General features: G+C 27.6%; 1 protein-coding gene across 2 annotated transcripts; it reads right to left on the bottom strand.

The window, feature by feature from the left end:
- Positions 1 to 2217: 2217 nt before the first annotated feature.
- LOC100198167 (RING finger protein 141) lies at positions 2218 to 16692 on the bottom strand. Of its 2 annotated transcripts, XM_065791801.1 has the most exons (7): positions 16393 to 16674; positions 13480 to 13504; positions 6036 to 6141; positions 5421 to 5621; positions 4755 to 4798; positions 4406 to 4516; positions 2218 to 2545 (listed from the first exon to the last, which is right to left on the bottom strand). In XM_065791801.1, the coding sequence occupies exons 1-7, from the start codon at positions 16553 to 16555 to the stop codon at positions 2413 to 2415; spliced, it is 783 nt and encodes a 260-aa protein (XP_065647873.1). In that variant the 5' UTR covers positions 16556 to 16674; the 3' UTR covers positions 2218 to 2412. The 2 variants fall into 2 exon arrangements, with proteins under 2 accessions (XP_065647873.1, XP_065647874.1); XM_065791802.1 differs by lacking the exon at positions 4406 to 4516 and having other exon boundaries at positions 16393 to 16692.
- Positions 16693 to 22751: the final 6059 nt, after the last annotated feature.

The following is a 22751-nucleotide window of genomic DNA, read 5'->3' on the forward strand; positions in this document are numbered from 1 at the left end:
TTGATCGATGTTAAATTAAGGAAACATCCTTTACGGTGATCTTAACCGATGTTAAGCTATGGAAACATTCTTTTCGATTATTTTAACCAATTTTGTGTTTTGAAAAATTATTTACCTAAGTTGCACAACTTAAGATGGTACGTATCCATTAATTTTAAAATTATTTTAGAAAAAATCATTTTTTTAAATATCGATGTTTTTATAAGGTAGAACACGTTTATGACTTTTTTTTTTTAATAAAATGAAAACTATGTAAAAATGTGAGTTTTTTTTTTGCCATAATAGGTTTTAGAAGTCCTTAGCAATGTCATAGCAACGTATTTTTAAACAATAATAACTTTAACTTGTTCAGGCTTCTATTTATTAGTACTACATCTTTTTGTTTATTTTTACGTTTGGTGGAAGATTGTAATTTGCTGATGGTTTTTTTTATTTTTGTTGTATGACTTGGTAATGAACCAGAATTACAAATAAATATGGTGTTAAAGTGTGTTTAATATCTTTTTCTTGCCTTTATTGTTAAAACATTTCTTAAATCTATTATTTAAATCTACTTTTTAACGTTCTGTGCATCTTCAATCCATAATTCTTGTTTATAACCGCTTCATAACTTTTAAAAATTGTGAAATTTTCGGAATTAAATGATTTATAGGAATGGAACTTCTTAGTTCATAGTTCTTGTTTTAAATTATACCAAATTTAGCGTAATTTCTATGGAATAAGTGACGGAAAAGTTGGATATCAAGATTTTTTATTTAGAAAAATATTAGCATACTTGTACCAACTTGTCTCATGATTTTTTTAATTTTTTTTTTGGATTACTTTGAAGAAAAACTTTTGAATGGAGGTTAACATCGGTTGTACAAATTTTTTTTGTTGTAAAGCAATCGTTGCGGAAATAACAACAAATCAGTTTTTGCAACTGATGTTCAAGTTGCATTCTGAAACTATTGGAAACTATGTTATATAAAATTGAAAAATATATCAACACCTGAATGTAAAAACTACATTAAAAAGCTTTTTAACTTTTCAATCTGATATTATAATACCAGGGTTGAAAGGTACACCTTTCAAGCTTTAAGCTTTTTAAACGAATTTAGTTTAAATTAATAAACATAAAGAATGTAAAGTTATGCTAAACACAAGAATGCAAATTTCAACTTAATATATCTATGTATGTATATTTTTAAAATTGTTTGATTAAATGTTATTTTTTCAAGGAAAAGCACTAAAACAACATATTTAAAGAATAATATTTCTATAAACTTGGTATCGATTTTTTATTTAAATTCGCAGCGAAGGGTACATTCAACGACTTTTTATGATGACGCAGAGTATGCATTCTCTGCGTCCATACGAAATAATTCTTTGTTTTATAAATAGTTTTAAAAAAAAAAATTAATAAAATTATTTTAATGCTATCCTCTAAAAGTGTTATCTAAAATGATACTGGATTTAAATGATACCGGATTTTAAAAATTAGTTTGCAGAGTCGACGACACCAGGTAGGGGGGGGGGTGTGGCCCTGCGGGAGCACGTGCTTTTCACTTTTCAGCACTTTTTTCTAAGGGACCTTTTTTTTTTTTTTTTTTATAAATCTAGATATGGAAGACTTTTTTTACAAGTTGACGGGTCTGCCAATACTACGAAACCCTTGTCGTCGGCCCTGGCTGGTAAAATTTATTTATATGTGTTAAAATTCCTTTGGTGTTAGAATGCTACTTCTTTTGAGTCTCAATAGAATAAAAAATTAAAAAATGATAATCGTTTAATACAAAATACCAAAAATTATAAAAACACTCGATAGAGATAAAAAAAAAATGTTACAAAATAATATTTTTACGCAATAAAAACTTAGTTTTTATTATTAATTGAAGGGCTTATTGTAAAACAATGACAAGCCACACTTTTTCAAAAATGAGTTATTATCATTTTTATAATCATAAATAGTATACGAAATAGCCAAAAAGATATTAAGGCATAATTCTAAAAATTGGAACTATAATTATAAAATCATCTAACTGTAAGCACTGATTTTATAGATTTAAATAAAACTTAAAAATCATTTTTCTCAAGTTTGTTTGTGTGGCTTGTCATTATTTCACAATAAGCCCTTCAATTGAAGTTATTTTAGCGCAATTTTATACACTATTATTTAACGGTAGATACACATTTTTTTTTAAACGTAAAATTTTACTTAGTTACAAAATGATTCACTTAAATTTTACATTTATTTTAAAAAAATCAAATATTTTATTAAAATTACTTTAATATTTACAAATATCTTAGATGAAGACCGCAGAAAACGAGGGATCACGAAGATTCCGCATCAAAATATTATTGAGTATAATCAATAGATTATAGAGTGTCGATTAATAACAAGTTAAATCGATTAAAACAACATTAAATACTTTATGATCCAACGGCTAAAGCTAAAAGCTCTTTATTCATTTCTCTAGCACTTGGAATATCAACAAACTCCCAGAATTCTTCAGCACTGAATATAAGATCTCTGCATATGGGGCAAGAGTGCGAACCGTTATTCCTTTAAAGAATTTAAAAATATTAGGAACATCAGAGAGAAAAAAGCTTTTATGCTAAATATATCATAATTATAATAAATATATTATAATTTTTTACAAATTTATAAATTTAATTGAATAACTACACCATAACGTTTTGTAACGTTTGATAGAGTGCAAAAAAATTATTTTATAACTTAAATTAAGCTAGAGCTGCATAAACTGAATCTGTAACATTATATATAATAAGCCAATAGCATGTGTCAACTATTAAAAATATCACCTTCTTACACACATGGTTTTAACAAAAAATACGAAAGAATTTTTTTATATTTTTTATTAGAACTTATATAAAACTTTAATGAATTTAATGTTTGTTTTTTAATTTAGTTTACCATTAATAACTTTGTTATACAAAATGATCTATTGCCGGTTATCTTCCGGATTAGAAGGCCACTAAGATCTAGTCAATCTTTCAAGGAATGGCATGATTAAGTTCAAAAGTCATATTTTTTGAATTATGGGTTTTAGTTTTAGTCTATCCAAGATTTCTAGCTTTTATCGCTAAAAGATCAAAATATGCAAGTAATAAAAAAAAAATTGTTTTAAAATCAAAATAAAACATTAGGTAATTGAACTTCTTTTAAACTGTTCATAGTTGCTAAGCATTTTTTATCACATTCAGAATGTTTCTAAATTCTTTGCTTTTTTTATAGCTAAGTCATGTTAGTTTAAACTTGGCATGTAATGGTTGACCAAACTAGATTATGCTCTAACCATAAAACCTTATGGTTTTATGGTTTTAACCAAAAAACCTTATAGCTAACCATAAAAAGTTATGTTCTTACCATAAAAAGTTACGTTTTAACTGTAAAAAATTACGTTCTAACTTTAAAATGTCATGTTTTAACCTTAAAATGTTATGTTCTAACCATAAAAAGTTACGTTCTAACCGTAAATAGTGACGTTTTAACTGTTTAGATTTACGATTACGTTACGATTTTAGATTACGTTTTAACTGTTTCGAACTGCTTCAAATGTTTAGTTCTTACCATAAAAAGTTACCCTAAAATATTCTAACCATAAAAACTTACCTTCTAATCATAAAAAAGTTGTAAGTTTACTTCTTAAGTAATCTACCAAATCACGATTATTTTAAAACAATGTGTTTATATTACGGTAATAACAATATTAACAAAAAAAAACTATGATATTATTATAACTTATTATAAAAAAAAAAAAAAATTACTATAGTAAGGTATTAAAAGATAATCGGTAAAAAATTAAAAAAATGTTGAGCAAAAATGTGTTTTTTTTTCACATGATTTAATAAAGCAAGTTTTTATTAATGAAAATTCAGTAACTTGGATTTTTAGGACAATTCATTGATTAAGAGAAGAAAAGAACTTTTAAATGCTACTAAATTATCAGCAGAAGTGTGCGAGAAAACTGTCATAGATTAACATTGAGTTGATTGTAGAACTGTGCTTGTTTGAAATGTGTACAAACTAACCGATGTTGATTCTGTTTGAAAAGCAAAACACTGCTAACAATCTTAATATTCATTACAAATTGTTAAACATTGAGACAAGTTTAGCTGTTCATCATTTGAAACAAATTGTCTTTAAATAATACTTAGGCGGTTCATTCCATTCCCAGCAATTTAAATCATATGAGGGCGCTCCTAAACTAAACCATCAAAAAATTCGTCTACGCTAACAACTATTTAATTACTGGTCCATAAACCTATTAGGCAACCTATCCCAAAGAAAAAAGCCCAAAAACAATCCCAGCAAAAACTGGACAAGATGGGCAGCAATAACTTATTAAAATTTCTTGTATGTTACAATTCTAAAACATTCAACTTCAAATTATTCTCTTACCATTTGCTAATACACTTAGCACAAAAGCTATGCGCACATTTCAAAGAAATTTCAATTTTGTTATCCATGCAGATCATACATTCATCAACATTTTCACTGATTTCTGTTAGCCTTTAAAAAAATAATTATCTTTTTTCATTTAATAAAATTTTTTATTAAAAACTTCATTTAAAAAAACAACTACTTCCATGAAAAAATAATTTTATTTTTGAAAAAAAAATTCTCAAAATTTTTATATAGCAATCGATGTTTTGGAAAGAAAAAAGGAAAATGATGCATTTCATCAAAATAATATAAATAATATAAATAAAATAAATTTTCAAAGGACTAATAAAATCTTAAAAATTACCTTTTTAAAACAGTTGAAAAAGTAAATCTTTCAGGAAAATCAACCTAATTTTAAAATTATAAACATTTTATGAAATTTGACCACTCTAAATAGTTATAAACGGAAAATGTGAATATGGTTTGCATGTTATTAAAAAGATTACTAATAAAAGTATTTATTAACAAAGTATCTTTGTTAATAAATACTTTTTTTACAAAAAACAAAACGATTATAAAAGTGAAAAAAAGACTATTAAAAAAAAATTAAAAAATACATTTTTTACTGTATTTATTATTTACATGCATACATTTTGTATATACATAATTAAATAAATGATTTTTTATGCTAAATATTTTAAAAATTACAAATTTACTTAATTAAAAAAAAAAAGATATTCAAAACATTAAAAAAAAAAATTGTTTTAAATGTTTCAACTTTAATTTATTAAAAACAAAATTTATATAAAAAAAAAGTTTTATAGATGCTTTTGCCCAAGACAATGTGAATAACAAAATATACTAATAACTTCGTAATATACTAATATGGTTAGTATATTACAAAATGTTTTCTCATGAACTGCTCATGAACTGGTTTTCTTAAAGCTTGTTTCTTTAAAGCTAGTTTTTTGTAACATTTTTAAAAATTAATATTTTATAAATTGGTTTCATAAAAAAGTGTACCGCTTACTTCATGTTGTGAACTTATAGCCATTGTTGACCGAGGATGTTCCTCCCCAGAATCAATATCAGAATGATTAACAATTTCAAACCCATCACTTATTAAATTATACTTAAATTTTACTTCACAGAGCAATGAAGCACGAAGTTTCCAGAACTGGTGTAAATTTAAAACACGTGCAACTTTGATTGTATTTTCTTCGACATCAATCTGTATGAAAACTTTTAATGTAAAGAATCAAATTAAAAAAGAGTTAAGAAACCAATAGAAAAATCATGAAATTAAAGTTTAACTAATTAATAATTAAATGATTAAAAACAAAAAAGTGAAAACAAAAAAGTGGCTGAAAATTATTTAAAAATCTAAATTAAATAACAGTGGTGATAAAGTATTCACAGGTATGAAGTTTGAAACCCTGCTACACATTAAGTTCCAAATTGCAACACCCCTATTCTTCAAAGTTTGTGCTTGATGGTTATTGTATTGAGAAGACTGTAAAAACATTGCCAAAGATAAAAAAGCCTCATTGACTGTAGTACCTCTCTGACCTTGTGAAGAAAATATGAAGAAAAAAAAAAAGACAAAAGACTATGATAAAAGATTAACTAAAAATATAAAATATACCTTGAAACAGATAATTTTTATAAAAGCTTTCCAGAAAAAACTTTCTTCAACATTTCTTAATCCAAAAACCACTTTCTCTTTATCATTGACACAATAATTTTCTAATCTAAAAAAAAGTTTTTTCATGATTTTATTATTTATCATTATTATAATTACTAGCTGACCGTACCCCTAAAAATAGTTTTCTGTAAGTCTATACCAGATCAAGCTTTTCTATACTTTTTATTTTTATATGTATCCTAGCTTTCTGGACCCAAAAAATACAGGTTCGGAAATTTTTTTTCTTTACCAAACCGACCATTTCTATACCTATCTATTCCTATACCTATCTATTTCTATAACCGACCATTTCTATACCTATCTATTCAACATCTATCATTTCTGTACTTATTCTTTATTTACTTTAATATTTTTTAATAAAACAATTCATTGTAAATTGCTATAAGAGCAAATAAAATTAACACGCACACCTTTTCTGCACATGTAGAGCTTACAAGAGATTTATAAAATGGTTTTTCTCCTAAATACATATCTTTGATAGCTCATTGGTTGAGGTGCACTCAGTGTTGTTTAAGTCTTACACTTAGTGTAATAAATTTTGAATTTTTTAAAATCTTGCTGTATATTTATAGCAAAAAAATAAATTTAGCAATAGTATAACAAAATTCTAAAGTACTTTATTTAAGTGAATTTTTAAACTTGCAAATAACACATTTGCTTATATATATTGTTTATATACAGGAGTCGAAATACGGATTGTTTGAGACCTGTTTGAGGGAAGCAACCAACCATTATTCATATTTACTGAAAAAATGAACAATCATTTGTTGCCCTCTTGAGACTTCTTGGTCTCAAGAATGTTTCAAGAAGCTGCAATGTTCGGCACCTATTTTGACTCCTATTTATAAACAAGTGCAACTATATCGCTATGCAATAAGGCTGAGCTTATTTAGAGAACCTGCTTGAAAAGTAATGACTAATTACAATCGGTATAAGATAATTATAAAAGGTTTGTTTTTATATTACACGCAAAACGGATTTGAACCCTCGGTTTGGGAAGGTTCAAATCCGCTCCTTAACACAACATATTGTCAATTTTTTTCAATCTGGCGTAAATCTATTTGTAGTATAAAAACAAAAATAACGAAAATGATTTTTAATTGTTAAAATACAATTTTTAAGTTTTTGTGTGCTACAGGATTTTTTTTTTTTTATTTTCCTCCACAGCAGCATCTTCTAGAGTAGCAGGACAAACATATCAAATTTTTTCTTTATTAATTTTCAGACCATAATTTTTTTTCAGACCATGTGCAGCTTTTTAAGACTAATTACCTGAGCACATTAACAACATAAGCATCTCTATCATGACATATGCACATCAAATTTCTCCGGGTGTTTTAATGTTTTTAAAAATTTAAGGCTTTTTTGAATATTCTCTCCCTTTTTTTTGCTATAGTGTATAATACGCATAAATTTGCTTAGCTAAATCAAAAAATATACTTTTTTTTTTTTTTTTTTTTTAGATTATTCACCTCCCCAAGGCCCGAGGGGGACCACTACAGTCGAGGAGGCTACTATTTTTTTTTTTTTTTTTACATACATGTTTTGGTCAGATAAATTCATTTGTTGCATTCAGACATTCTGTATTTATAACAAAACTGAGTACATATATTTGTTTAAAAATGTCTTTTTCCAATGTTCAACAGAAAAGTATACAAAGATATTTATCTTAAGCTACTTAAATAGAGGACAAGTGGGAAGTGGTGGATAGATCTCACAATTTTGGTAGGTGGCAGTTTGCAAACAATTTTTTTTTTTTTAAAATTCTGATTCACTCCTAACAAGGCTGCAAGCAACCACTATTAAGTTGGGAGTTACTAGAAAAATATAATAGAGTTATAGAGCAAGGAAACGACTGAAAGATGGAATAGAGTTCCTAAGGGCTGAAGTGCGAAGAAAAAAACTAAAAAAAGTTTTTAGAGCATGCAGGGACAGATACAGTAAAAGAATGAGACTTTGCTGAATGACGAGTCAAACAAGAATGAGTTTTAGTTGACGGAACTTGAGCATTTTGCTTCTTTAATAGCAGGTTCTCACTAAAGTTCATCTGTAAAGCAGTGGGAATTATAAATACAAAAACCAACATTGGAAATGATAATTTAATGTTCAATTACTTACCTGGATCACAATCTCTATAAACATTTTCCAATCAAAGTCCACATTTTCAATCAAAAATGAAAATGAAGACTTGGAATTCATTTCACAAAGCAGTGTCTCAAAAAAGCAGGCAAACTAGTGAAAAATTGTTGCATGAAATCAGCTAAGGGCAATGTTATAACTTCCTTAAACTCACCACTCCACTATTAAAAAGTTACTTCATCTACACCTTCCACCAGTTCCAACCAGCATTTAGAAAACTTCAGGATGTATGGGTTAACCAAGTATAGTGACAAGTGAGTTGATTATAAACTGAAAATTTGCATGTATAGCAAACATACATACATTTTCTGGAATTTCTCTTAGGAGCCAAACATAATATGGTCTGATGGAAGCGAATTTTAAAAATTTTAGACACACCAGCATTGTCATTATCGAATATTCCAAATGCTTCCTTCAGTGTGAATAGCAAATGACGAGTTTGCCTTTTCTAGTACCTTCTGCCTATTTCTTACTTTTTTTTTGCTTCTCTGTCCCTTAACATCATTTAAAACTCATGTTATTTAATATTAAATTATAAGTTAAAGCTATAATCATAAATATTCATGTTAATTATAACTATAGTAATACTTTTTTTATAGCATATAGTAATACTTTTTTTTTACATCTTTACCCTTCTGACGTGGAATTGCCCAATACAATTCTTTACTATAAATACTTTTAAAATTACAATTACTATACAATTTTATACTTTTTCTTCAAGATTAGAATCAAGATCACATCGACGATCAATTAGTGTTTTCTTGAGTGCATACTTACATCATTTCTGACTAGAGACATCATATAATCTCCCAAATAAGCAGTATTCCATCCTCATTACTACTTTCCATTTTTGCAAAGTTTTTTGACATGATCATAGCCTTCTTTCTTCTGTACTGAGTTTGCGAAAGGCAAAGTTGGTAATTTTGTCCCTCATGGAAAACACTGCTTTAAGACTCAATTTTGAACTATCTATGAACAGTCAAGATTGTGGAGGATCATGCTTGTGTCTAAGAGAAGTAAACAAACCAGTCACATCTTTACAATAGCATAAATCACTACACAAGCCATAGTAAGTTTCTAATTGTTTTTTTGTTTTCCATTACACACATGTCTTTGCCTAGTAGATTCCATACTATCAGTCTTAGCGAAAGAAGTTCAGCTGCTGACTTAGCAACTTAACTCTGATTAAATTATCTAGCTCACTATGGTTCGGAAAGAGCGAGTTGTTATTGATACAAAAGCTTTTGTATCTTTGCTACTGTTACTTGCTGACTCTTGAGATGAAATATTAATTGCATATTCTTTCATAAAAGAATTAAAAAAAAAACATATAGCAACTAATAATGATAGCGCTAAAAACTTCATTAAAAAATGCACAAATAATTCATATTTAATTAAATTAAATGTAAAACTTCTTAAGAGTATGATGAAAAGTATATTTACATTTTGTTGAATAAAAAAGTATACTAACATTTGTAGTTGCAATAATGACAATACGCTGTCATCAAATGGGACAAGTGCTGTAGATGATGGTATGATTGGACGTTGAAGCGCTTGCCTTTTAGCTTCTGTATTTCATAATATAAATCATACGAAAGTAACAAATCATACAAAAGTAACAATCATTGTGAAGGTTCTTCAGCTCTCTCTATACTCTGAAAATCTGTCAAAAGAGATTGCCTTTCTTCTACCTTGTATCCTGCTAGACTAGTTCAACAGGTTCCACATATCATGTAAGGGGCCCATGGTTAGTTATAATCACCTATGGACCTATGGTGCCTTTCACATTTTTTATAGAACCTGCTTTTTGCTAATATAATATCCACATATATAGCAAAACATATAAGGAGAATTTAAACTACCTCTTGAAGCCATTATGAGAGGCACAAATATTATGTATATGCATATTAGAAACCTATTTAGAAAAGCTCAAGATGTGTTTAAAACAAACTTTTTTGGTCTTAAGCGCAAACTTTAAATGCGTATTTGATAGCAGGCATGTAAAACTGTTTTTATCAATTTTATGAAAGATTTAATGATGCAGAAATCAAAAAACCTTGTATTTAAAGTACCTATTAATGATGTAATTCACTGTCTACAATATAGGTATTATTATCCAAGCCTGGATAATAATACATATATACACTAACAACCTTCCATAAAATGTTTTGTGAGCAATGACAATGTTTGGGCAGTTCCTACTAAAAATGTTACAACTCTAAAAAGGTTCATACATAAAAAATTTTTACATTTTTGAAATTGGCAAAGAAAGTAATTAATAAACAATAAGAAATTAACATTGTGTTACTAAACTAGGGTTGGTAATCCTGTGCTATATTTTTAATCCCAGGATTTTGGGATTACATTTACTGTTCTTCTAAGATTTTACCATGCTATTTAAGTAAATTAAGTAAAACACATCCAAAATATGTTTAGAAAATTTTTTTGATTATTTTTAAAATATGTTTTGAGGAGCAGAGCACATCTAAAATTTTATCGCCCAGACGACTTCTTATTTTGTTCTAAAAAGACCGGCTGCAGAAAAAATAAGTTTAGATTCTACACTGGTAAGCTTATTAGTTATTAAAAATCTCACATCGAATTGCTATGCTGGAAGTAAGTGTTTTTTTTTATAGCTTTATTAAGTTTGTCTCCTATTCTTTTGGTCTTTTTAAGAGCAAAAGAAATAGATTCAGATGGAGAACAATTCCAAGTATTCTCATTTGAAACAGAAAGTATGCCTCATTTGAAACAGAAAATTCAACTTCAAATTCAGACTGATAAGTTTTTAATGATGTAGCTAGACTTGAAGTGGATTTTAAAAATGTAATTGGAAATTACATTTTTAAAACAACAAGTTTTAAAAATGTAATTGGAATCCAATTTTAATTATAATAATAAATCCAATTCAATTATTCAAAAACTAATTGCAAGAATTACTAATTTGTAAAGTTCGAATTTATATGCAATCGAAAAGAAAAAAATAATTTTCATTATGATAATAATCAAATCTCAACCAAAGAAATTTTAATTAAAAATGTTCATCCGAAAACGATTTTAAAAAATCCTGTGATTAAGCATTTAATCCCAGGATTTTAGGGTTTAAAAAAATTGCAAAATCCCAAAATTTTGGGATCCCGGGATTCCCAACCCTATACTTAACAGGTGAACACATTACTTAAAAAAAAATCTATGATTAACTTAATTCTTTTTATTAATTCTGTTTCCACAATAAAAACTAAATTATATACATAATAAAAGCACCTACAAGCTATGTTTTTGACTTGATAACCTTACCCCTAGGAAGTTGGATTTGGACAGTGACATTTAGCTTAACTACTGATGGTGCCAAAATGAAATTCAGATGAGAGGTTAGTCTTATTCACATAGACTTTTGTTGTCTTCCATGTAAGATATTGTTGTGTCTGTCATATGCTTTATAAACCATGAAAGATGAACAATGATTTTATTGATGAAACTTATGAAGAAGGAAATGAATGAAATGAAAAAAAGGAAAAGAAAGAAATAATGACATAAAAAGAGAAGAGAAATATGATGAGCCATACTGCAAATCAAAACTGGTTTTTTAAGTTGGTGGAAATGTTGCTAAAGTTTATAAAATTTCAAATGTCTTCAGAGTGTTGCCTGACTATTGCTACTACATTACTACTTCATTACTACTACATTACTGCAATGTTACTACTTGGCTAAAAATTATTTATGTTAAAAATAAATTTTTAATTAATATTTTATATTAATTATGTATTTTTTTTATAGCTACAATATAATGAAAGTCATGTATTAAGTTTTTTTTTATTAATAATCTTTTTCAGTCTACTTAACCAAATCTTTACAATGCAATTTTTGAAGAAATCAGTATTCTGTGGACATCTAGCAGTAATAACTTTTATCCTCATAACCAAGACTGCAATGTACTGATAATCAGGTTAAATTTAATGAGTTATTTTTATAAATCAAAATATTTATTATAAGTAACCTTGTTTTACTTATTTACTATTTTTTTGCTCTTTACCTGTCTTCATTAGTTGGAAGTGAACTTGCATCGGAAAAAATAGATATAATTTTAGCCCACTTGGTTACTAAATTTATCCTTTACAGTTTATCATTTATTTATCAAAAATATGAGAGATACACCTTAATCCTATATTAAATACTTTGTAGCTTCTAAATTACAAGAAAGCTGCAAAGAAAGTTACTACAAGAAAGTTTTTAAATTGAACCAAACTAAAAGCTATGTTAAAGCAAATTGTAGGCAAATAACTATTGAGTTGGCTAAAAAGTAATGAGCAAATAATAAATTATAATTACTCATAAATACTTGCTCATAACTAAAAAGTAACGATCAATAAAATTTTTGAATTGCAATTTCTGTAAATCGCATAAATTGGAAAAAAATTAAAAACCATGTATGGCAATGTCTGCTTATTAACATTCAGTTTAGCAACTGAAACCACAGGAAATATATGCAATTGATTAAGCCAGGGTTCTGTTCTGAAGCAACAAAGCAATAGATTCAATCCTATTGTAACAACAACTTAATATTGCAAGATCAATCCAGGTCTGGAAAACTAATGAAATCAGAAAAGCAGCTAATCAAAAGCAATTCAAGAATAAACATGCCCTGCTTAACAAGTAAACTTGGATATTTTATGGCATTATAGAATACCACTCTAAAACCAACTCTGAAAGTTAACCTTCACCCCAAAAAAGTGATGCTTTCGATTTGATGGAATGTGCTTTGTGTACTAGAAACTGCTTTGTTGAACATCACAATGATAGTGGCAACTTACTGTACTCAACTAGATGAGTTTCAAGTTATTGGAGCTTGGCTGAGAAGTATTGCAACATTTGCCCTACCTACCAAACTTACACCAAAAGATTATCTGTTTCTATCACTAAGTAACAGCTTGCACACGAAAAGATTTGATGAAGAGAAGGCATTCTGACAGCATCTCAATCACTTCTTTGGCTCAAAGCCTATAGAGTGCTACAAATACAGCATTCATTCATTGTCTCCTCATTGGAAAGAGGTCATAGACATTATTATGGTGCATATATTGTTGAAGATTAATAATAGAATTAAATAAAAACTTTAAAAAAAAAAAAACACTCTTTACTTTATAACCAACAATATCTAAAAAAAACTTTTTTGTTTATATTTCTAGCAATGAGAGAAAAAAAGAGAATGTTTCAAACAAAAAGAAACCAAATATTTTTTACTTACATAGAATTCAAGTTAGCAACAATTTCTGAAAAAAAAAAAGAAAATGAAAATGAAATCTAAACTAGAAGTTACATGACAAATAATTTAAAAAAATATTATATATATATATTTTTTTATAATTATAATTATATATATATATATATATATATATATATATATATATATATATATATATATAATATATAATATATAGTATATAATTTTTATAATTATATATATATATATATATATATATATATATATATATATATATATATATATACATATACATACATATATATATATATATATATATATATATATATATATGTATGTATATATATATATATATATATATATATATATATATATATATATATGTATGTGTATATATATATATATATATATATATATATATATATATATATATTTATATATATATATATATAATTTTTATGAAGTTAAAAAAAAATAATATAATTTACAAGTTTATGTAAAAAATGAAACTAAAGAGAAAAAAAAAATTGTGCATAAATTCAAAGAACTTTTCTTTTCCTTAAAAAATTTTTTCCATTTTATTTAAACATATGCAATTGAAAAGGATATCATACTGCATTTTTTTTCAATAGTAAATTTATAGTTTCAACAGAACATGAATGCAAGAGTTTTGTACACCAATTCCTCTCTGATTTTTAAAAAATTTACCCAATTCCGCTGATGGTTCCTTAACCATTTTGTAGGCATCTTAATTCCTAGGCTATTCTCTGAATTCTCTGATAGGGTAGAAAGACTAATTCAATGCCACTAACCTAACTTTTCTTGTTTTGTTCCTTAATCAAGCATTTGATATTGTTGGTTATTTATTTCAAAAAAAAAATGTGTACCATTAAAATGCAACAAAGTTTTTTTTAAAGTTGCTGGTGCTGCTTAGGAAATGGTGTTGTAAAAACTTTCTTGAGAAAACTGCTGACAAATAGTTGCTGCTTTACAGAGCACCGCGGAAGTGCATTTAACCAGGGAGTTCACGCCTCCTTCCTTACCGTGACGCAAAATAATGTCCAAAGTTCATTTCAAACCTGGATTTCTTGCTTATAAAGCAAGCGCTCTAACCACTGCACCACGGCCACACAAAAATTAAATCATTATGTTTAAAATTTATGTTGCTAAACTTGCAAAACTTAGTTTTCTACTTAAGCTACTTCTCCAAAATGCTCAGTCATGAGCAACTTCTTTCCTTAGCTTCTTTTATGCCATTTGCAAGGTTATCTCACCAAGTTTCACTCTTATTATTCCTTTTTTAATTTATTTACATTATTCTTCTTAATCTTCTCTTTATATCTGATACCCAATCATCAGCATCATTATCCATCCAGTCGGAATCACTTGACTATATCACGAAATCAAAAGTAACCATATTGAATTGAGGGAAAACAAACAATTCTTTCCTATAAGCAAAGTTAAAAAAACATTATTTGACAATAACTTTATGTCCTACAATTACTTTAAAAGTTAACCAAAAGAAACAGTGAATAGATGTCTGCAAAATATAAATCTTTTAGGTGATTTTACTTTATTTTTACATATTTTTTAGATCTCTGTTTAAATAAAATGACACCTTACATTGCTGTCTAAATATTATTTTGGTTATTTTAGGATATAAAAAGTACTGTTATATATTTTGATATTTATTTACCAGTACTAAATTAAGATGCAAATTAAAAGTAACCCAACAGTAATAAAGTGTGCTGAACGTATAAACATTACAAGATTTTAGGAAACCATTGCTTGCTACATGAACTATTATCTACAGCACGGTTTATCGTATTCAACCACTTTCTTTTATGTACTTCATCTTGAGAAAGACTTAACTTTTGATTATTTTATTTTATTTTGTAAGTGCGACCAACTGCACAATAACTTTTTAAGATTTAAAAAAAAAAAACTCAACAAACTGCGACTGATTTTCTAGTTTGTTTTCCCCAATTTAAGATGCTTAACTTTAAACAATACTTTTAATATGGAGTGACATAATGCCAACTGGATGGATACTCGACATGCTCAAACCATCCTGATACAGCCAACTAGATACACTTATAAGACATCATTTATTCTTTTATATTATAGGGTCACACCACAAATATACATGATCATCATTTTTTCTACTTTTTCAAAGCACTGGACATCATCAACCTTCATTATTGGTGTTTCACTGCAATACATCATAACACTCTGGACACATGTGGTGTATAATCAAATAACAAATCAGAAAAATATAATTTAACTATGAAATACAAACATAATTTTGTAAAACAACCAAAATCTTATACAAAATGTATATATTCTTATACAAACAAAAAAAAAAGAAAAAAAAAAAAATTTAAAAATAAAAATTAAAGATTAACAGATAAAAATGTGATGTTATAACCAATGATAAAGCATATAAAACACATTAAATAGATTTTTCAGCTAAGTATTTAGAAAAAAAAACACAGCAGCAATACTCCATTATTTGAAAAAAAAACAACAACAATATAAACAGTCCATATAAAAAAACTTTATAATATAAATAAATCAATAGGTGTTTAGTACATTCAAGAATAATAAAGGAATGCATATAAAATTTATGTAAACCTGATTAATTATGACAATTAATTAAATATTAGACTTGATATTTAATTAATCATTTGAAAGTACTATTTTAACAAGCTTAAGGTTAAGCTTATGTTTACAAATTAAACACCGCTGTATTTGAAAGGTGACAAACTTGAATCAGCTAAAGAAAGACTGATTTCTTAAACAACATTTGTGTAAAATGACAGTGAGAAGAATTAAGGGGAAAAAATATATAAAAACAAATAACTCCCTAAATAACTCCAATAATTAGTAAAAGCTGAATTACATATATATTTAAAAAATATATATGTATTTACGTACCTCTAATTTGAGGAAAACTAATTAATGCAACATCTTTAATAGCTGCAGCTTCCTTTGAAATTTGCGACAAATCACGTTTTATCTCAAAATGAGCAAGATGCAGTTCATCTTTGATACGCTGGGGTATTTTAGAAAAAAACTCTTTTGAAATGTCATGCCCCATAAAAGAAAAAAAAAAAAAAAAAAAAAACTATTTTTATTTAATATTTTTTTGAATTGGTAAATTCTAAACTACAAATCTTATATTCACATCATGTTCCGCTTTTTACTCCGACGAAATCGAAACCAAAACAATGCAAGCAGACAGATTCACAGTGAATCGTTTCATAGAATCTAGCTGACAAAAATATTTTGTTCACGAATTCCATTGTTCTAGTCATGAAAGGATGAAATAAATAATGTTTTGTTGTTTTATTGAATAATTAACTTGGTTTTAATAACTTTTTTTAAGAAGTTTTTTTTGCGGAAGTTGGGGGAAAACCCCTTGCATACAACCCCCCCCCCCCTCATTTTCCCTCATTGCAACATCCACTGTTATAATAAAAAAATGAAGTAAAAAAGAAAAAATATATTTATAAAACAAGCATACATAATATTATACAATAAATTTTATATTTAGTTATCAGAAAACTTGTTTTTTTTTTACATAATATTATACAATATATTGATATATAAAATGATACATACAATAGAATTTATATTTTGTTATCAGAAAACTCAAAAAATCTTCAGATGACTCATCATTTGATTCATTGGATGAGTTACGATTTCCTATTCTTGGAGCCGAAGCAATCAAACTCAAAACCACTACTGGCAATTTTTTGCTTCTTTTTGCAGGCATTTCCCTAAGTGAATTGATAAAAGGGTCAGATGTTATTAAGAGCATATTCAGCAAATCCATATTTATAGAAATACGTGACTTTTTCCTAGTATAGTTTTTTCGAAATCTCCTACAATCTATATTTCGTGCTTCTTGAGATTCTTCTGAGAGTTGGCCAATCGGAAGAATACACGACTTTATAACTTCCAAGATATGCATTAAAATTTTATGCACTGTAACAGGCTTGTAATACCATGAATATAAATGAAAATATAAATTCCTTGTTTCGGAACATAATTTTTCAAATATGACGCAATAAATGTCATGGCCAGAAGATAGTGTTCTTAATAAAACTAAAATTTTTTAATTAATTCGACGTCTAATCCTGTAAACTCTCCACTCCTTTCTGGATTTAAAAAAAACCTGCGAGCTGTGTTGCCATCATTTGTTTTGCCACAATGAGGTCTATCCACAATAAGTCTCATTTTTTTTCTAAACTTTTGCCTAATCTCTTCCGAACGTTTTTTGATACGATATTTATCCTCATTGCCTCTGACTTGCCACTTTTTAATGTCTAAAAGGTAGCTAATGTGCAGCAAGTATTCAAAAGTACGAATCCAAGCATGCAAGGTAGACAGACCAAAGTTGTAATTTTCTTTTTTATCAATCATACCTTTTAATTCACCATTCATCATTTTTGGAGTAGCACCACAAATATAACACTTTTGTGTGGAGCGCGTATCGGTTAAAACATTGCATACTTTTCCGTCTGTCATTGTAATTAACAGATTGTGTTTCACAACAAATTTAAATTCATCAACAGTACACTGTGTTGGAAGAAGCTCAGATATTTCTTTTAAAACTTTGTCAGTTTCTTTGGAAAATATGAATTTAATTGGTCGGCAATAAAGTGTTGACAATGATCGAGGATTTTGCCAAATAATAGTATAGAGTCATCACTCAATCTCAACGGGACAAACGCAAACACAAACAGAAACTCATCATTAGCATCGGAGTTCTCTAATCTTTGTTTATAGTATCTGTGGATAAAACTTCCTTCAGATGTTGGGGAAGCACAGGTCCGATGAAATTTATTTTAAATTATTGCCCTCTAATCAACCTTTTTTGTTGTTTTAAAAAATGATCCACATTTCTAGTAACAGCTTTAACTTTATTTTTGCGTAAAAATGCATTCCACTTTTACGCAAATTTAGCGGATATGCTTGCCATTTTTAACTGTATTTTTTTTTTTTTTTCAAATCACAAGTAACATCTTCTGAAGTATAGTCTTTTAAAATAGAGTCACGAAAAAGAGAATTTTGTTCTTCCTTTGTATGCTTTTGCCATTCTTCAAATAACTCCAACTTTGTAATAAAATATACTCGATCTAAAAAAAGTTAAATAAAAATGAAACGGGCAGACGCAAATTTTTATATTTAGACGCCTTATTGTTGTCGTTATAATATATAAAAAAAATCAGCCTGGATATGTTTGGATAAAATTAGTTACACGCTTTAAAAATTAAAAACGAAAAAGAAATAGCAATTTTTTAAATCTATAGAATATCATTTATGTAAATTATTTTAAATAAGTTTTCGAAAAAATACACACCCTCTAATGTAAAATTTATCACAGCGGAGTTAATTATTATTCACATTAAATTAGTTATATGTTATTGTTACACAGCAAAATTGCAGCTATTTTTCTTACAAAATTATGTTTATCTTTAAGTGACATGTGAGCGCTAATGATTTAACACTTAAAAACGCGTGCACTAATTAATACTTTGAATTTTTTTTCTAGGGAGTATTCCGTAATATCATGGGAATATCTAGCTATGGTAATATGTATTATGGTAGTATATATAACTACTTATGGTAATATATATATTATACTTATCAGTAATATCATGGGAATATCTAATAATTGATTCCTTGAATATTTTGTCTAGCTAGATTGTAGGAATCGATTCACTGTCCATTGAGGGAGTTTTACACTATTTAAGCATTATTTTTAAAGTAGGGATTGTTGATAATGTTTCAGCTTGAGCTTCTGCTTGAAGCTAAAACTAATCGGGTCATATTATTCAGCTTGAGAGCTGATAGTATGTGTAATGTTTCGTCGTCTTATTTATTATAAGAAAGATAATTGTTTTAAAATTTGTTTGATATTTATTTCTATATCTATATATTAAATTGTCACAACTAATTGCTGTGTCTTCTCGTGTTATTACTTCAACCAACTAGGGCTTCCAGTTACAACTTTTTTTAAAAGTTCGAACCTGAACATGTTCAAACTAATACAGAAAAATTTCGAACTTTAATTTAGTATTGTTAAAATAGACAGAAGTAATACAAAGTATGCGTAAAAGTATTTATTTGTTTATCATCATTAATTAGGACAAAAGTAAATAACATAATGAGTACTCTTCATAGTTTGCTTTAAAATGTTAGTGCATATAATGTTTCGTCATTTAAAGAACTTCTTATTTTAGTGGCAAAAAGTCCAAGACTAGAAAAAACAATTTCTATCAAATTCTACGGATGTAGAGGAAATGGTTTAAAGAGCTTTGAAAAGTAAATCTAAATAATTGAGCCAAGCTTTGCTAGCTTCAAAAACAGCCATTTCCTTTTGAACAAGGTTAGTTCAAATTTCCTGATGGTTAAGTTTTATTTCAGTGTCTGATTGTTCAATAAATTATTTGAGTTGTTGAGCTAAATTCAATTCATTTTTGATACTTTTTAAGTTAGCAGTTAAACTATCAGTATTTACTTCCTTGTCATCATCAGAGCTATCGTCAGATGGCTGAAATTATTGCAGAATGAGATTAGTAGTAAGATTAGTAACTGTTTTTTTTTAAATTCTAATGCCAAATTGGTCATCTTTATTTAAGACATTCGGATTTGATAAGTTCTCCATGAGGTGAATTAAATGAATGTTTCTTCTTTCAATTATTCTATATTTAAATATCTGTTTATCAAGTTGACTTATTGATGTACTAGCTTCATTAAGTTTTTTTCTTGTAAATTCAATCACAATTTCAGAATAATAAAGATCAGCATCTCTTTTTTAAAGAGTATTAATGGTCAATTTTAGTAGTTTTAAAGCAACACAAAGTTCATTTATAACATCAAGCTCATTTTTAGTAATTAAAAAATCATTGTTCATACCAATCAGAGCTACTTTTACTTCTTTTTGCTCCTCTAAAAAAATATTCAAGCATATCAATAGTGCAGTTCCATCTTGTCCTTGAAATACAAATCAAAGCTTTTCTTTTCCAAAATTTTTAATTATATTTGATTGAAGTTCATCATCATTGCTCACTGGTGATCTACGAAATTTATTAAACAATTTTCTCATTTTTGTCACAGTTTCTTGTTATTCAAGTTTAAATAATGGAATAGAATCTGTACTAACTTCATGAACAGTTTGAATATCATGACCAACTTTGGTCCCATCTTCATCATCACTGTAACCTTTTTCATAATCTAGAGCTTCCAAGTCACCATCAACAGAGTTATTATCAAAACCATGTGCATCAACTATGTTTTTTGTAAAGAGTACTTCAATCACACAGATGAATAGCGTGGTTGAAACACATTTGATGTTCAGGTTTAGTGTCATGACCAATTTTTTTCATTAAGCTAGCTCTATCAGTAACAGAAGCTACAACGTCTTTGTCTAAATTTAAATCAAATGAGTTGAGCTAACCGCTGATCAATTTAATAGCTTTTGTCGCTGGCATTGTACCTTGGATTTTTAACCATCCCTCATTATGAGATAGATTTAAGTTTATATATCTTCTGTTTTTTACTGAAGTATACTCATCGAATGTAAGACTAAATTTACGTTTATCTTCAAGTTTCATTTACACTTTGAAGATAAAGATAACTAAAAAACTTTCAAAGAAATTATAACTTGTTTCTTAACTAACGTGAAGTAATTAATGATAAGATCGTGAACGGTTTTAGGACTTTGAGGGATTTGGTATCCCTGGGCACGAAATGCTGATCGCAAAGTCTCACTTTAAACAATGGTGTGAAAGCTGAATCCCTCAATAGCTAATAATTGACTTAAAATTTTAGGTAGAGTTTTATGGACATCTTTGAAAAAACTTTTAATTCGCGGTATTATTGCAGCTTCGGACGCAGAGTTATTGCATTTAAGAATTTCAATTTTGTGTTTTGTTTTTAAATGCCTTGATGAACCAGGTATTTTGAGAATAATTTTACAGAGTTTACACTTTGAACTCTGTAATTCTTTAGTTTCTTACCCATTCCGTTTATTTGTTGATAATGTGGGCTACAAGTTAAATGTTTAAACTCCCACTCTTTACTAAATTTTTGGAATTCTGAAGATGTGAATTTTGTACCGTTGTCACTCCGTAGTATCTGCGGTATGCCAAGTCTGGAAAAGATTATTTTAATTTCTTTATTTGCGATTGGATGTTATGCAATCTTTCGATTTTCCACTAACGACTATATTTGCCGACTATATTAACGACTATATTAACGACTATATTAGCCGACTATTATGAAATTCTGATTATTTCAGTGAAATAAATCAGTTCCTTCGATTTGAAATGGATGATTTGGTATTTCACTTGATATCCTTAGTTTCTTTGTTTGTTTTTTGAGTATTCTACTTTTAACTCTTTTCCTTGTTTTCCTTCAATCCGCTTTGTTTAAAGTAGACATTTCTTTTTGCTGTCAGCAATTAGGTTTGTTTGTGTCTACATTTTTTACTTCATTTAACAGTATAATAACTTGTAAGTCTTGGGAAGTTTGTAAGCTAAGAACGAGTTTGCTTGTTGTTTCTACTACATAAAAGTTAACCATTTTTTCACAACTTTTGTAGTAACACATCATCTTTGATGTTTCAAGAATTGGGATATAATTTCCTCCATAACCTCGTAGTTTAACATCTGTATAAGTGAAATTATCACGTGATGTTAGTTAACCGTAGACTCTTTTTTGCATAACATCAATTTAAGCTCCAGTGAAAATTTTTCCACGTACCAGTATATTATTAGATTTAAAAATTATCAAAGTTTTTTTTTTTACAAAATACTTCACGCCTTGTTGCACAGAGTGTTAGCCACGACCATTTAGCATACCAAGACTTTTGAAATATTCTAAACTCTTTTTTGTTTCCAGTATGTTTTGTTCTCATTTGGAAAATACATTCATCATCTGGTTGATAGACCTGGACCATATTTGAATTGCAACATAGGGCATTACATTATAATGTAGAGGTAACTGAATCTGACTTTGAGGCTTGTGCGCCAGTCAACGTCTCTTTAGCTCTATTTGATTTAGCTCTATTTTTTTTTATTTAATTGAAATAGAGAGTTAACTCAGAACCATTTTTTTATTCAACCATAACTCTTGGTTATGTTTGAATAAAAAAATAAGTTTCGTGTAATACTCTAATTAGAATTTGGTTTAAATTTACTAATCAAATGATTGAGAATTATTTATTAGCTGTTTGTGCATTAATCGTTTCATTATTTTATTATTTTGTTATTATTTGGTTATGG

The sequence above is a fragment of the Hydra vulgaris genome, chromosome 02, assembly GCF_038396675.1.
Source record: "Hydra vulgaris chromosome 02, alternate assembly HydraT2T_AEP".
In the NCBI taxonomy this organism is placed as follows: domain Eukaryota; kingdom Metazoa; phylum Cnidaria; class Hydrozoa; order Anthoathecata; family Hydridae; genus Hydra; species Hydra vulgaris.

Coding starts and splice junctions, on each gene's coding strand:
- LOC100198167 (XM_065791801.1), bottom strand. CDS start 16,555: ATGGGGCATGACATTTCAAAAGAGTTTTTTTCTAAAATACCCCAGCGT. Junction 6,142..13,479: donor GTTGCTAACTTGAATTCTAT/GTAAGTAAAAAA, acceptor ACTTTTTTTTAG/ATTAGAAAATTATTGTGTCA. Junction 4,517..4,754: donor TTTTCAACTGTTTTAAAAAG/GTAATTTTTAAG, acceptor ATTTTTTTAAAG/GCTAACAGAAATCAGTGAAA.